At 45.4% G+C, this 16,414-nt stretch overlaps 1 protein-coding gene across 2 annotated transcripts in view; it reads right to left on the reverse strand.

Annotated features, from left to right (window-relative positions):
- gse1b (Gse1 coiled-coil protein b) overlaps nt 1–16,414 on the reverse strand; it is a 418,460-nt gene that overhangs the window by 11,659 nt on the left and 390,387 nt on the right. For both annotated transcript variants that reach the window (XM_071401917.1, XM_071401916.1), the window contains exons 5-10: nt 12,646–12,812; nt 12,218–12,418; nt 10,988–11,167; nt 10,355–10,722; nt 9,845–10,175; nt 5,504–6,132 (exon numbers count right to left, since the gene is read on the reverse strand). In XM_071401917.1, coding sequence (XP_071258018.1) covers nt 5,504–6,132; nt 9,845–10,175; nt 10,355–10,722; nt 10,988–11,167; nt 12,218–12,418; nt 12,646–12,812 — 1,876 coding nt within the window. The remainder of the gene's footprint in view (nt 1–5,503; nt 6,133–9,844; nt 10,176–10,354; nt 10,723–10,987; nt 11,168–12,217; nt 12,419–12,645; nt 12,813–16,414) is intronic.

Below are 16,414 nucleotides of genomic sequence, written 5' to 3' on the forward strand. Positions count from 1 at the left end.
TCAGTACATACTACCACTACACAAACACAACTAACAACTTCAGTACATACTACCACTACACAAACACAACTAACAACTTCAGTACATAGTACCACTACACAAACACAACTAACAACTTCAGTACATAGTACCACTACACAAACACAACTAACAACTTCAGTACATACTACCACTACACAAACACAACTAACAACTTCAGTACATACTACCACTACACAAACACAACTAACAACTTCAGTACATACTACCACTACACAAACAGAACCTACAACTTCAGTACATAGTACCACTACACAAACAGAACCTACAACTTCAGTACATACTACCACTACACAAACAGAACCTACAACTTCAGTACATAGTACCACTACACAAACACAACTAACAACTTCAGTACATACTACCACTACACAAACACAACTAACAACTTCAGTACATACTACCACTACACAAACACAACTAACAACTTCAGTACATACTACCACTATACAAACACAACTAACAACTTCAGTACATACTACCACTACACAAACACAACTAACAACTTCAGTACATACTACCACTACACAAACACAACTAACAACTTCAGTACATACTACCACTACACAAACACAACTAACAACTTCAGTACATACTACCACTACACAAACACAACTAACAACTTCTGTACATACTACCACTACACAAACACAACTAACAACTTCAGTACATACTACCACTACACAAACACAACTAACAACTTCAGTACATACTACCACTACACAAACACAACTAACAACTTCAGTACATACTACCACTACACAAACAGAACTAACAACTTCAGTACATACTACCACTACACAAACACAACTAACAACTTCAGTACATACTACCACTACACAAACACAACTAACAACTTAAGTACATACTACCACTACACAAACAGAACCTACAACTTCAGTACATAGTACCACTACACAAACACAACTAACAACTTCAGTACATACTACCACTACACAAACAGAACCTACAACTTCAGTACATAGTACCACTACACAAACACAACTAACAACTTCAATACATACTACCACTACACAAACACAACTAACAACTTCAGTACATACTACCACTACACAAACACAACTAACAACTTCAGTACATACTACCACTATACACACACAACTAACAACTTCAGTACATACTACCACTACACAAACACAACTAACAACTTCAGTACATACTACCACTACACAAACACAACTAACAACTTCAGTACATACTACCACTACACAAACACAACTAACAACTTCAGTACATACTACCACTACACAAACACAACTAACAACTTCAGTACATACTACCACTACACAAACACAACTAACAACTTCAGTACATACTACCACTACACAAACACAACTAACAACTTCTGTACATACTACCACTACACAAACACAACTAACAACTTCTGTACATACTACCACTACACAAACACAACTAACAACTTCAGTACATACTACCACTACACAAACACAACTAACAACTTCAGTACATACTACCACTACACAAACACAACTAACAACTTCAGTACATACTACCACTACACAAACACAACTAACAACTTCAGTACATACTACCACTACACAAACACAACTAACAACTTCAGTACATACTACCACTACACAAACACAACTAACAACTTCAGTACATACTACCACTATACACACACAACTAACAACTTCAGTACATACTACCACTACACAAACACAACTAACAACTTCAGTACATACTACCACTACACAAACACAACTAACAACTTCAGTACATACTACCACTACACAAACACAACTAACAACTTCAGTACATACTACCACTACACAAACACAACTAACAACTTCAGTACATACTACCACTACACAAACACAACTAACAACTTCTGTACATACTACCACTACACAAACACAACTAACAACTTCTGTACATACTACCACTACACAAACACAACTAACAACTTCAGTACATACTACCACTACACAAACACAACTAACAACTTCAGTACATACTACCACTACACAAACACAACTAACAACTTCAGTACATACTACCACTACACAAACACAACTAACAACTTCAGTACATACTACCACTATACACACACAACTAACAACTTCAGTACATACTACCACTACACAAACACAACTAACAACTTCAGTACATACTACCACTACACAAACACAACTAACAACTTCAGTACATACTACCACTACACAAACACAACTAACAACTTCAGTACATACTACCACTACACAAACACAACTAACAACTTCAGTACATACTACCACTACACAAACACAACTAACAACTTCAGTACATACTACCACTACACAAACACAACTAACAACTTCAGTACATACTACCACTACACAAACACAACTAACAACTTCAGTACATACTACCACTACACAAACACAACTAACAACTTCAGTACATACTACCACTACACAAACACAACTAACAACTTCAGTACATACTACCACTACACAAACACAACTAACAACTTCAGTACATACTACCACTACACAAACACAACTAACAACTTCAGTACATACTACCACTACACAAACACAACTAACAACTTCAGTACATACTACCACTACACAAACACAACTAACAACTTCAGTACATACTACCACTACACAAACAAAACCTAACAACTTCAGTACATACTACCACTACACAAACACAACTAACAACTTCAGTACATACTACCACTACACAAACACAACTAACAACTTCAGTACATACTACCACTACACAAACACAACTAACAACTTCAGTACATACTACCACTACACAAACACAACTAACAACTTCTGTACATACTACCACTACACAAACACAACTAACAACTTCAGTACATACTACCACTACACAAACACAACTAACAACTTCAGTACATACTACCACTACACAAACACAACTAACAACTTCAGTACATACTACCACTACACAAACACAACTAACAACTTCAGTACATACTACCACTACACAAACACAACTAACAACTTCAGTACATACTACCACTACACAAACACAACTAACAACTTCAGTACATACTACCACTACACAAACAGAACCTACAACTTCAGTACATACTACCACTACACAAACACAACTAACAACTTCAGTACATACTACCACTACACAAACACAACTAACAACTTCAGTACATACTACCACTACACAAACACAACTAACAACTTCAGTACATACTACCACTACACAAACACAACTAACAACTTCAGTACATACTACCACTACACAAACACAACTAACAACTTCAGTACATACTACCACTACACAAACACAACTAACAACTTCAGTACATACTACCACTACACAAACACAACTAACAACTTCAGTACATACTACCACTACAGAAACACAACTAACAACTTCAGTACATACTACCACTACACAAACAAAACCTACAACTTCAGTACACACTACCACTACACAAACACAACTAACAACTTCAGTACATACTACCACTACACAAACACAACTAACAACTTCAGTACATAGTACCACTACACAAACACAACTAACAACTTCAGTACATACTACCACTACACAAACAGAACTAACAACTTCAGTACATACTACCACTACACAAACACAGCTAACAACTTCAGTACATACTACCACTATACACACACAACTAACAACTTCAGTACATACTACCACTACACAAACACAACTAACAACTTCAGTACATACTACCACTACAGAAACACAACTAACAACTTCAGTACATACTACCACTACACAAACAAAACCTACAACTTCAGTACACACTACCACTACACAAACACAACTAACAACTTCAGTACATACTACCACTACACAAACACAGCTAACAACTTCAGTACATACTACCACTACACAAACACAACTAACAACTTCAGTACATACTACCACTACACAAACACAACTAACAACTTCAGTACATACTACCACTACACAAACACAACTAACAACTTCAGTACACACTACCACTACACAAACACAACTAACAACTTCAGTACATACTACCACTACACAAACACAACTAACAACTTCAGTACATACTACCACTACACAAACACAACTAACAACTTCAGTACATACTACCACTACACAAACACAACTAACAACTTCAGTACATACTACCACTACACAAACACAACTAACAACTTCAGTACATACTACCACTACACAAACACAACTAACAACTTCAGTACATACTACCACTACACAAACACAACTAACAACTTCAGTACATACTACCACTACACAAACACAACTAACAACTTCAGTACATACTACCACTACACAAACACAACTAACAACTTCAGTACATACTACCACTACACAAACACAACTAACAACTTCAGTACATACTACCACTACACAAACACAACTAACAACTTCAGTACATACTACCACTACACAAACAGAACCTACAACTTCAGTACATACTACCACTACACAAACACAACTAACAACTTCAGTACATACTACCACTACACAAACACAACTAACAACTTCAGTACATACTACCACTACACAAACACAACTAACAACTTCAGTACATACTACCACTACACAAACACAACTAACAACTTCTGTACATACTACCACTACACAAACACAACTAACAACTTCAGTACATACTACCACTACACAAACACAACTAACAACTTCAGTACACACTACCACTACACAAACACAACTAACAACTTCAGTACATACTACCACTACACAAACACAACTAACAACTTCAGTACATACTACCACTACACAAACACAACTAACAACTTCAGTACATACTACCACTACACAAACACAACTAACAACTTCAGTACATACTACCACTACACAAACACAACTAACAACTTCAGTACATACTACCACTACACAAACAGAACCTACAACTTCAGTACATACTACCACTACACAAACACAACTAACAACTTCAGTACATACTACCACTACACAAACACAACTAACAACTTCAGTACATACTACCACTACACAAACACAACTAACAACTTCAGTACATACTACCACTACACAAACACAACTAACAACTTCAGTACATACTACCACTACACAAACACAACTAACAACTTCAGTACATACTACCACTACACAAACACAACTAACAACTTCAGTACATACTACCACTACACAAACACAACTAACAACTTCAGTACATACTACCACCACACAAACACAACTAACAACTTCAGTACATACTACCACTACACAAACAGAACCTACAACTTCAGTACATACTACCACTACACAAACACAACTTACTGACACTGACACCACAAAAACAGAATCTTTACACAAGTTAGACTTTTTAGCTTGGAATGCATTTTTAACATAACACGAAAACTAAACATCGAAACAAAATCAACTAAACTCTAAAAACACAAGCCTAAAACAATGGGTTTAGCAGCAGTAGGGTATATTTCACCTTTTTCCCTGGCCTCTCTCCTCCTCCTCTCCTCCAGGTCCAGTTTACTGACAGGCCTACGGTGCTGCTGGAGAAACTCATCGTACATTAGGCCAGACTCAGGCCCCATTCCCTGGCCCAGACTGTGTCCCTGGGCCTGGCTTTGTCTCCCCATTCCTGGGGGCCCCTGGAGGCTCTTCAGGGCCCCGCTGCTCTTCATCCCTCCCCCCAGCTCTCCGTACTGGCTGGGCAGGGACAGCGAGGCCCTCTGCTGGCTGAAGAAGGTCTGGGTGGATTTCTCCAGCTCTGCCAGAAAGGTGCTGGGCTCAGGCAGCCCCGGGGGGCCTCGGAGTGGGGGGTGGTACTTCTCCAGGCCCCCGTCCCGGTCCCTGCCCCTCCGGAGCCCATCCTCCAGTTTGGGAGGCAAGCGGCTGAGGTCGTAGTGGCCCAAGCCCGGTGGGTCATGGTGGGTGGTGCGTCGTGAGTCCGAAGCGGTATCGATGAGGGCGGCGGGGTTCCACAGGGTGGTGGGGGGAGGGGGGTGGGGGTGGTCGCGGGACTGGAGGGGTTTGGGGGAGATGAGAGGAGGAGGGGCGCCCAGGTGGGGGTGGAGGTCGCGGCCACCCGGCTCGTGATGATTTGGTATGGACCTGTGGGAGAGAGAGAGAGACTGTAATGAGCACTGTGTTGTGTCACAACGAGCCGTGATACACACACATTCCTCTGTAATTCACACACCTAAACTAAAGACATACACCTTCTTCCAGATACACACACCTTCTCCCAGATACACACACCTATAGGTAGGCACCTCCCTCCCTCTGTTCTCTCTCTTTTCCTCTCTGTGATGGTCTTATCAGGTCCAGGCAGAGTAGCCCGGAGCATAGTGGAGAGGAAAGGAGAGGAGGATGTGGTCAGAGTACACAGGCCTCTGCTCTACACCTCTACACCTCTACAGCCAGCCTGGGTTGCTTTGATCCACCACTGCCTTTCAACACACACGGTTCACACAGAGGAATACTGACAGACGGACAAACATGACAGGATGAAACAGACACAGATTCAACTGACAGACAGACTGACTCAGGATGAGGGAGAGAAAAAAACTATCAGACAGATAACAAAAACAGAGACAGAGATTGGCAGATGGAAGGACACATAGACGGAGGGACAGAACTGTCCAGAACCTCTCTCAATACCAAACCTGGCACTCTACCTCCTAATCTGACTCTACATGCCTCCAGCGATATGGACTCTCTGTGTGTGGGTGTGCGTATCTGCAATCTGCAGCCCTGGGTTGTAAAGAACCCAGCACACAGTATCAAGGTGATTATATAGCAGGATTACAGATAGGAACAGTGTGTGTCTACAAGACCTGTATTAACCCCACCCATGAAACCTGACCTACCTACTAAAACACATGGCAGGGCCAGCAACGCACACACACACACACACACACACACACACACAGATGGAGAACAGGGGGCTTAAGCTGTACAAGGTGGAGAAGATTAGCCAAGAACTAGCCTTTGTATATTTTAGCTGCCCCACTCACTGCCTGAATGATAATGTAAATCTCCTCCTGATGAGCCAATAACCATCAGGCATTAGGATCCCCAATTCTCCTACTAACTGAAACCCACCAAGGACATCACTACCCCAGAAGCCTTAGAGCCTACTGTGTGTGTGTGATGGGGCTGTCAGGTGTTAGGAGATAGGAATCGAGAGGATGATTCATGTGACTGCCTTTATCTTCCACTACATCCTCTTGCCTAAGAGACTTGTGAAGGCTGCCATACTGCAGCTAGAAACTGTCCCCATCAGGAAGGCAGTGACACACGATCACAGCCAGCATACATCACAGAGAGAGAGAGAGAGAGAGAGAGAGAGAGAGAGAGAGAGAGAGAGAGAGAGAGAGAGAGAGAGAGAGAGAGAGAGAGAGAGAGAGAGAGAGAGAAAGAAAGAGAGAGAGAGAAAGAGCAACTCAAATTCTACCATATCTCACAGCTCCTGCAAACTGTACCAGTGAAGAGAGTAGAAGGACTATATCTGGAGAACTAGAGAGTCCAAATCACTCTCTATTAGAGTGTAGAGGGTATTTGAAAGCAAATTACGGACTCCTCTTTAAATCAGCGTATTCCCCCAAAGATCAGTTGTCCTGAGTCTGCACAACATTGCCAGGACCTAGGATTAAGGGAGACTCAAGTTTTTTAGTACTATTTCTCTTGACACAATGATGAAAATAATCATGGCCTCTAAACCTTCAAGCTGCATACTGGACCCTATTCCAACTAAACTACTGAAAGAGCTGCTTCATGTGCTTGGCCCTCCTATGTTGAACATAATAAACAGCTCTCTATCCACCGGATGTGTACCAAACTCACTAAAAGTGGCAGTAATAAAGCCTCTCTTGAAAAAGCCAAACATTGTCCCAGAAAATATAAAAAACTATCGGCCTATATCGAATCTCCCATTCCTCTCAAATTTGAGAAAAAACTGTTGCACGGCAACTCACTGCCTTCATGAAGACAAACAATGTATACAAAACGCTTCAGTCTGGTTTTAGACCCCATCATAGCACTGAGACTGCACTTGTGAAGGTGGTAAATCACCTTTTAATGGCGTCAGACCGAGGCTCTGCATCTGGCCTAGTGCTCCTAGACCTTAGTGCTGCTTTTAATACTATCGATCACCACATTCTTTTGGAGAGACTGGAAACCCAAATTGGTCTACACGGACAAGTTCTGGCCTGGTTTAGATCTTATCTGTCGGAAAGATATGTTTGTCTCTGTGGATGGTTTGTCCTCTGACAAATCAACTGTCAATTTCGGTGTTCTTCAAGGCTCCTTTTTAGGACCACTATTGTTTTCACTATATATTTTACCTCTTGGTGATGTCATTCGGAAACATAATGTTAACTTTCACTGCTATGCGGATGACACACAGCTGTACATTTCAATGAAACATGGTGAAGCCCCAAAATTGCTTTCCCTGGAAGCCTGTGTTTCAGACATAAGGAAGTGGATGGCGGCAAATGTTCTACTTTTAAACTCGGACAAAACAGAGATGCTTGTTCTAGGTCCCAGGAAACAAAGAGATCTTTTGTTGAATCTGACAATTAATCTTGATGGTTGTACAGTCATCTCAAACAAAACTGTGAAGGACCTCGGTGTTACTCTGGACCCTGATCTCTCTTTTGACAAACATATACATTTCTCCTTATGGAGCTCCATTTTTATGGAATGGTCTGCCTATCCATGTGAGAGACGCAGACTCAGTCTCAACCTTTAAGTCTTTACTGAAGACTTATCTCTTCAGTAGGCCCTATGATTGAGTGTAGTCTGGCCCAGGAGTGTGAAGGTGAATGGAAAGGCACTGGAGCAACGAACCGCCCTTTCTGTCTCTGCCTGGCCGGTTCCCCTCTCTCCACTGGGATTCTCTGCCTCTAACCCTATTACAGGGGCTGAGTCACTGGCTTACTGGTGCTCTTCCATGCCCTCCCTAGGAGGGGTGCGTCGCTTGAGTGGGTTGAGTCACTGACATGATCTTCCTTTCTGGGGGTATCGTCGGGCGGGGCCACAGTGTCTCCCGACCCCTCCTGTCTCAGCCTCCAGTATTGTATGTGTCGGGGGGCTAGGGTCAGTATGTTATATCTGGAGTATCTCTCTCTCTCTCTCTCTCTCTCTCTCTCTCTCTCTCTCTCTCTCTCTCTCTCTCTCTCTCTCTCTCTCTCTCTCTCTCTCTCTCTCTCTCTCTCTCTCTCTCTCTCTCTCTCTCTCTCTCTCTCTCTCTCTCTCTCTCTCTCTCTCTCTCTCTCTCCCCAGTCCATCTGGCTGTGCTGCTGCTCCAGTTTCAACTGTTCTGCCTGCGGCTATGGAACCCTGACCTGTTCACCGGACGTGCTACCTGTCCCAGATCTGCTGTTTTCAACTCTCTAAAGACAGCAGGAGCGGTAGAGATACTCTGAATGATCGGCTATGAAAAGCCAACTGACATTTACTCCTGAGGTGCTGACCTGTTGCACCCTCTACAACCACTGTGATTATTATTATTTGACCCTGTTTGTCATCTATGAACATTTGAACATCTTGGCCATGTTCTGTTATAATCTCCACCTGGCACAGCCAGAGAGGACTGGCCACCCCTCATAGCCTGGTTCCTCTCTAGGTTTCTTCCTAGCTTCTGGCCTTTCTAGGGAGTTTTTCCTAGCCACCGTGCTTCTACACCTGCATTGCTTGCTGTTTGGAGTTTTAGGCTGGGTTTCTGTACAGCACTTTGTGACATCAGCTGATGTAAGAAGGGCTTTATAAATACATTTGATTAATTAAATTTGATTGATTTGTGTGTGTGTGTGTGTCTAACCTTTGTGTGTCTGAGCGTAGCTCTCCTCCCTCCCCAGGTCGTCCCAAGTCCAGGTGTTGCTCTAAGACCTGCTGTCTGAACTCTGACACCTGGTACTGACGATCCTCCTTCTCCTGGCGAAGCATCCGTTGCCGCGCCAACCAGCGCTCTTCCTCATTGGTCCGCTGGAGCATCATGGCGGCGGTGAGCCCCGCCCCTACGCCGCCGGGCCCCAGGTAGAGGCCATGGGCGGAGACCAGGCCGGGAACGCCGTGATGTGATTGGCTCAGGGAGGAGTGGAGGCCTGGTGGCATTGGCTTAGGAGCTTGGAGGGCGGGCTCTTTGGTTTTGTCTGAGAAGAGAGGGAAAATGTATTTTTATCCTGATTATTGAAGACCTATATCAGTGTGATGTGAACTGTTTTTATTGAGGTGACACAGGTCATGGAAATATTTTCACTGGTACAATATAAAGATAGGCAGAACTGTGCTTGAGAGTTTTGGAGGACGGTGGGGTGGTGTTGTGTCGTACCTGGCCGGTTGGGGGTGAGTCTCTCAGGCTTGGTTCTGTCCTCCTGTCCTCTCATGGCATGGAGCTCAGCCAGGTAGTGACTCTCCATTGCCTTGGACTGTAGCTCCTTCTCTCTCATCACTCTCTCCTTCTGCCTCTCCTTCTGCCTCTCCATCTCCCTCTCTCTCTCTCGCTCCTTCTCTCTCTCTCGCTCCCTCTCCCGCTCACGCTCTCTCTCCCGCTCCAGCTCCTTCTCTCTTTCTCGCTCCCTCTCTCTTTCTCTCTCCCGCTCCTTCTCTCGCTCCGCCTCACGCTCCCTCTCTTTCTCGCGCTCTCGTTCACGCTCGCGCTCCCTCTCTCGCTGCCGGAGCTCATCTTCCATCTGGAGCCTGTAGAAGAGAGACATAAGGGAAGAGAGAAGGAAAGAGAGACATTAGGGAAGAGAGAAGGAGAGAGAGACATAAGGGAAGAGAGAAGGAAAGCGATGTAAAGAGAGAGAAGAAAGATATTATAGCTGACCATTAAAACACTCAGTGAGAAAGACATTGAAAGACTTATTAAAAGACCAAACAGACAATTTCCCATTTGGTGTGTGTGTACACTATATGTGTATGTATGTGTGTGTATGTATGAGTGTGTAGAAGAGGACAGTACCTTTCAGACAGTCTCTCAGACTGCAGAGCGGACAGTGAGGCGTGTGTGAGGTCCCCAGGGTAGCGGACCCCCTGCAGGTGCATGTGGACAGCAGAGGGGTGCAGGGGGGGCAGGCCTCCCCCTCCTTGGAGCTGGTAGAACGGTGACCTCAGAGCTGATAGACAGAACGGATCATCCATCCTGAGAGAGAGGGGGGGGGGGGGACCAACAGAGAGGAGGGAATTGAAAGGAAAGATAGAGAGGGAGAGAGACAAAGAGCGAGAGAGAGAGAGACAGAGCGATGGAGAGGAGGGAGTTGAAAGGAAGAGTGAGAGAGAGAATAGAATAGTGAGTGTCCCAGTTAACCAGTGTTTACATCATTAACCTGAGCTGTGTGTCTCCATAGGAGGGGACATTAGAGGGTCAGCCAACCTGTCAAATAACCTCAATCAACCCCACACAGCACACTGCTGACAGCAGCCACACTCTCTTTGGATGTGTGTGTGTTTGACAGAGAGAGAGAGAGAGAGAGAGAGAGAGAGAGAGAGAGAGAGAGAGAGAGAGAGAGAGAGAGAGAGAGAGAGAGAGAGAGAGAGAGAGAGAGAGAGAGAGAGAGAGAGAGAGAGAGAGAGAGAGAGAGAGAAAAGGAGAGACAGAGAGAGTGTGTGTGTGTGTTGTCAGTCTGATGTCTGTGTCTGTCTGTCTCTGCCTCTCCGTGGCTCATCTCCTCATTAACTCCATTACTGGGCGGTGTGTGATGGCTTCTGCCCTCCTCTCCTTCTGCTGTGCTGCTGACATAGCACGGTCATGCACCCTGTCCCATAGCCTACAGCACACAGCACATCAAACCCACACACACACACACGCAAGCACGCCCACACACACACGCCCGCAAATGACAGGATCGAATCCTAACTAAGCACTACCTGTCTCCATCAATTCTAACCCTTGTCATCAAACTGTCTGTCCACAGAAAAAACGACTAGAGGCTAACTGGGGCTGTCTTCAGCATCCCTGGAGGTAGTAGCCACTGACAACAACACCAAACACTAGCTAGCATGTTTTTATCCCTAGCCTTGAGTGTTAGCAACCACTGGAAACTGAAAGTGTACCAAAGACTAGAGGCTAACTGGAGCTTTAGCATTGGTGTCATTTAAAACCACTGAAACAGTATCCAACACTAGAGGCAATCCAAAGGTTCTGTTAGCACCGCTACCTAGCAGTAGATCAACGAGTGTTGTCCTGACTCACCTGTAGGGGGCGAAGGAGGGATGTGGCAGGTAGGAGGGATGGTAGTAGGCGGCGGCGGCGGCGGCGGTGGCGGGGTCCAGGCCCAGGGGCAGTCCAGAAGGCATGCGGAGGTCCTCGGCCGTGGCGTAGGGGCGGAACCCCCGCAGGTACTCCTCTGGTACACCACCAGGGGGCACTCCATGGGGCAGCTGCCTGGGCAGACTGGTGAGAGGAGAAGGAGGGAGGAGAGGGAGAGAGGGAAGGAAGTATATAGGAATAATGAAGGAAGATGAGGGGTAGGGAGAGGAGGGAGAGAAGGAGGGAGGGAAATAGGAAGCGAGGGGATTGACTTAGTTAATTGTATTTGATCATTAGAAATACACCTTATAAAAGACAGGGTAGGACAGAGTGTACTGTCAGCGCTGTACTGTACAGGCAGTGTTACTGACTTGAGGGGCTGGAAGCGTGCGTCCTGCATGACAGCTCCGGGGCTCAGGCCAAAGGCATAGGGGTTTCCCATGAGGTGAGCAGGGACTGAGGGGCCACCTTTCTCCTGCTGGTGGGGCGCCTCTGCTCCCAGACGCTCCCTACTGACCCCACGAGGGCCCGAGTCAGTCTGAGAGAAAGAGAGAAATAGAGAGAGTGAGAAAGACAGAGGGGAGGGAGAGAGGGAGAAGCACAGTCTTAGTAATTGTTCCCGGGGGCCTGTGACCGACACGGTTGTTCACACACATGGACCACATCCTGGGGATGAGAGGAGGGAAGAATAGGCCCCTCCCTCGATCTCCTGCTGCCTCCTTCCTTTCTCTCTTCCTGGCAACACCCCCACCCATATTCTCACACGCACACACACACACACACACACACACACACACACACAGAGACACACACACACACACACACACACACACACACACACACACACACACACACACACACACACACACACACACACACACACACACACACACACACACACACACACACACAGAAATGGAGAGCTCTCGTCATACTAAGCAAGGCTAGTCATCTGCTCTCTGAAGAGGACACCGTGAAATGGAGGAAAATCAACAGTCACAGACATTCCTCAGCACCAAGCAGACACTAGTTCCTTTACACTGCATCACATACTCTACTGCTGCTACTGTTCTCTTACTTTACAGATGGAAACAGTCTTTTTCAGGACATATGAGTGTAGGAGTGGTGGAGACACTGAAGCAGTAGTAGGAGCCTCCTCTACCCAGCACACTGACTGTGATCCTGACAACAGAGCAGGAGTGTGTGTCTGGAGATGAGCCATGCAAGAACATCAACTGGCGGTGAAAACAAAGCCCACAGCAGCATCTGCTCCCTCTCTCTTTCTCTCTTTCTCCCCCTCTCAATTTCTCTCCCTCTCTCTCTCTCTCTCTCTCTCTCGCTCTCTCTCCCTCCCTCCCTCCCTCCCTCCCTCCCTCCCTCCCTCCCTCCCTCCCTCCCTCCCTCTCTCTGGCAGCATTCCTGGGATCACTTCCCCAATCTCACAACACAGACACATAAACACACACTGTTTCAGCCCAACAAAGGCAACCTGCAGAGAAGCTTTGGTTTGTCCAGGCCTACATATCCACTTACAGTATTTAGTCCAGGGTATGGAGAGAGGGAGAGGGAGAAGAACAGTATTTAGTCCAGGGTATGGAGAGAGGGAGAAGAACAGTATTTAGTCCAGGGTATGGAGAGAGGGAGAAGAACAGTATTTAGTCCAGGGTATGGAGAGATGGAGAAGAACAGTATTTAGTCCAGGGTATGGAGAGAGGGAGAATAACAGTATTTAGTCCAGGGTATGGAGAGAGGGAGAAGAACAGTATTTAGTCCAGGGTATGGAGAGAGGGAGAGGGAGAAGAACAGTATTTAGTCCAGGGTATGGAGAGAGGGAGAAGAACTGTATTTAGTCCAGGGTATGGAGAGAGGGAGAGGGAGAAGAACAGTATTTAGTCCAGGGAATGAGGAGAGGGAGAAGAACAGTATTTAGTCCAGGGTATGGAGAGAGGGAGAAGAACAGTATTTAGTCCAGGGTATGGAGAGAGGGAGAGGGAGAAGAACAGTATTTAGTCCAGGGAATGAGGAGAGGGAGAATAACAGTATTTAGTCCAGGGTATGGAGAGAGGGAGAAGAACAGTATTTAGTCCAGGGTATGGAGAGAGGGAGAAGAACAGTATTTAGTCCAGGGTATGGAGAGAGGGAGAATAACAGTATTTAGTCCAGGGTATGGAGAGAGGGAGAGGGAGAAGGACAGTATTTAGTCCAGGGTATGGAGAGAGGGAGAAGAACAGTATTTAGTCCAGGGTATAGAGAGAGGGAGAGGGAGAAGGACAGTATTTAGTCCAGGGTATGGAGAGAGGGAGAATAACAGTATTTAGTCCAGGGTATGGAGAGAGGGAGAGGGAGAAAAGCACCATGTGAGTGGCTGGGTTCAAGGGCTCTTGGAGAGAAACAGAAGAGGGAGAAGGAAGGGGGTAGAAAGAGGTAGGGAGAGGATGATGGTAGAGAATGTCTAGGGATGAGAGTGGTTATTCCCTCTCTTCTGCACCCTCCTCTCCCCACACACCAGATAATAGGAGAGGTGAGAGCTAGGGTACTGTTGCCATTAAAACACTTACAAAGGCAGGGGAAGGAGGTAGGAAGGTACCCCGCTAAATTAACCCCAAGGATCCTTGGAAATAATGGTAGGCTTTTCTACATCACTGTGTGTGTATAGTATGTTTGTGAGTGTGTGTGTGTGTGTCTCTTTCCACTGTCACTGAGAAAATACATCCCATTTAGTCCCATTTACCCCCACCCCCTCTCCCAGCCAATGACCTGGGGTGACACTGACACACTAACATTTCATATTAAATGCCTCTAATGTTCGCCCCTCGTTGTTGTTTAACATGCTTCACTGAGCAGCCAGGCAGAGTGGCCCCTGTCCCTCACCCCAAACCCCCACGCCAAGCCCCGCCTCCCCAGTCCCCCCTCCTGCCCTAATGGCAGTGTTAGCGTCAGGGAGGTGGGCTCTCCCTCCCCGATGAGCAGCCAACTGGAAAAGTGGTTCAGATATGTCAAAAGAACTCAAAATCAGAGAGGCCAGGAAAACGCAAGATGCCTCCATCCCGCTCCCCCTCCATCCTCCTCCACCCTCCTTCTTCAACCCTCTCTCTTCTTCTGCCTCCTCCTCCCTCCCTCTCTTCCTTCATCTCTATCCATGGAGCAGTAAACGGTGGCTGTCTGGAGACAGTACAGACCTGCCTATTAGCAGGCACTCTACTGTTATTTGTGGCAGGGCTGCTGACATTTAGCCCATCTCGCCCTCACTTGCTGACACACACACACACGCACGCACCCACGCACGCACGCACGCACGCACGCACCCACGCACGCACGCACCACACAGAGCCCATCTCGCCTCCTGTCCCACTGAGCGCCATATTACATATCAGCACAGAGTGAACAGAGCTAGCCACGCCTAGCCCCTAATATCCCTGTAAATCAAGGAGAGAGGCTACACTATGTTGGTGTGGCAGTGCCTGTCTGCCTGTCTGTCTGTCTGCCTGTCTGTCATCTGCCTGCCTGTCTGTCTCCTCGCTAGTCACCACCGTGAAATGGCAGCGTCTATTTTTAAACAACATCTGTTAGAGAGCCACCAGGAAAAGAGGCTTTGTGTGTTTTCTCTGCCTCTCATCCGGCTGTTCTGATGCATCTTGATTCAATCATGACCCCACAGAGTGTTGGGAAGAATGTCTTTTCATTGTTTTAATGTGAGCCTGATTAGTGTTGACAACAGGCAGCCATGTTGAAAATTTTATTTTAAAACGTGTCCTTTCAAAATGATTATTTGATTCACAGTTACATACAGTATCACAATCAGTTCTGTTCCTAAAAGGAAAATGCAGTGACTTCAACTGATGACCAATTTCAAAGACAGATTAAAACCAAATCATTTTCTAATGAATCAAATCACATGTTATTTGTCACATGCTTGGTAAACAACAGGTGTAAACTAACAGTGAAACACTTACTTACGGGCCCTTTTCAACAGGTGTAAACTAACAGTGAAACACTTACTTACGGGCCCTTTTCAACAGGTGTAAACTAACAGTGAAACACTTACTTACGGGCCCTTTTCAACAGGTGTAAACTAACAGTGAAACACTTACTTACGGGCCCTTTTCAACAGGTGTAAACTAACAGTGAAACACTTACTTA

This window comes from Salvelinus alpinus, chromosome 5 (genome assembly GCF_045679555.1).
Source record: "Salvelinus alpinus chromosome 5, SLU_Salpinus.1, whole genome shotgun sequence".
In the NCBI taxonomy this organism is placed as follows: domain Eukaryota; kingdom Metazoa; phylum Chordata; class Actinopteri; order Salmoniformes; family Salmonidae; genus Salvelinus; species Salvelinus alpinus.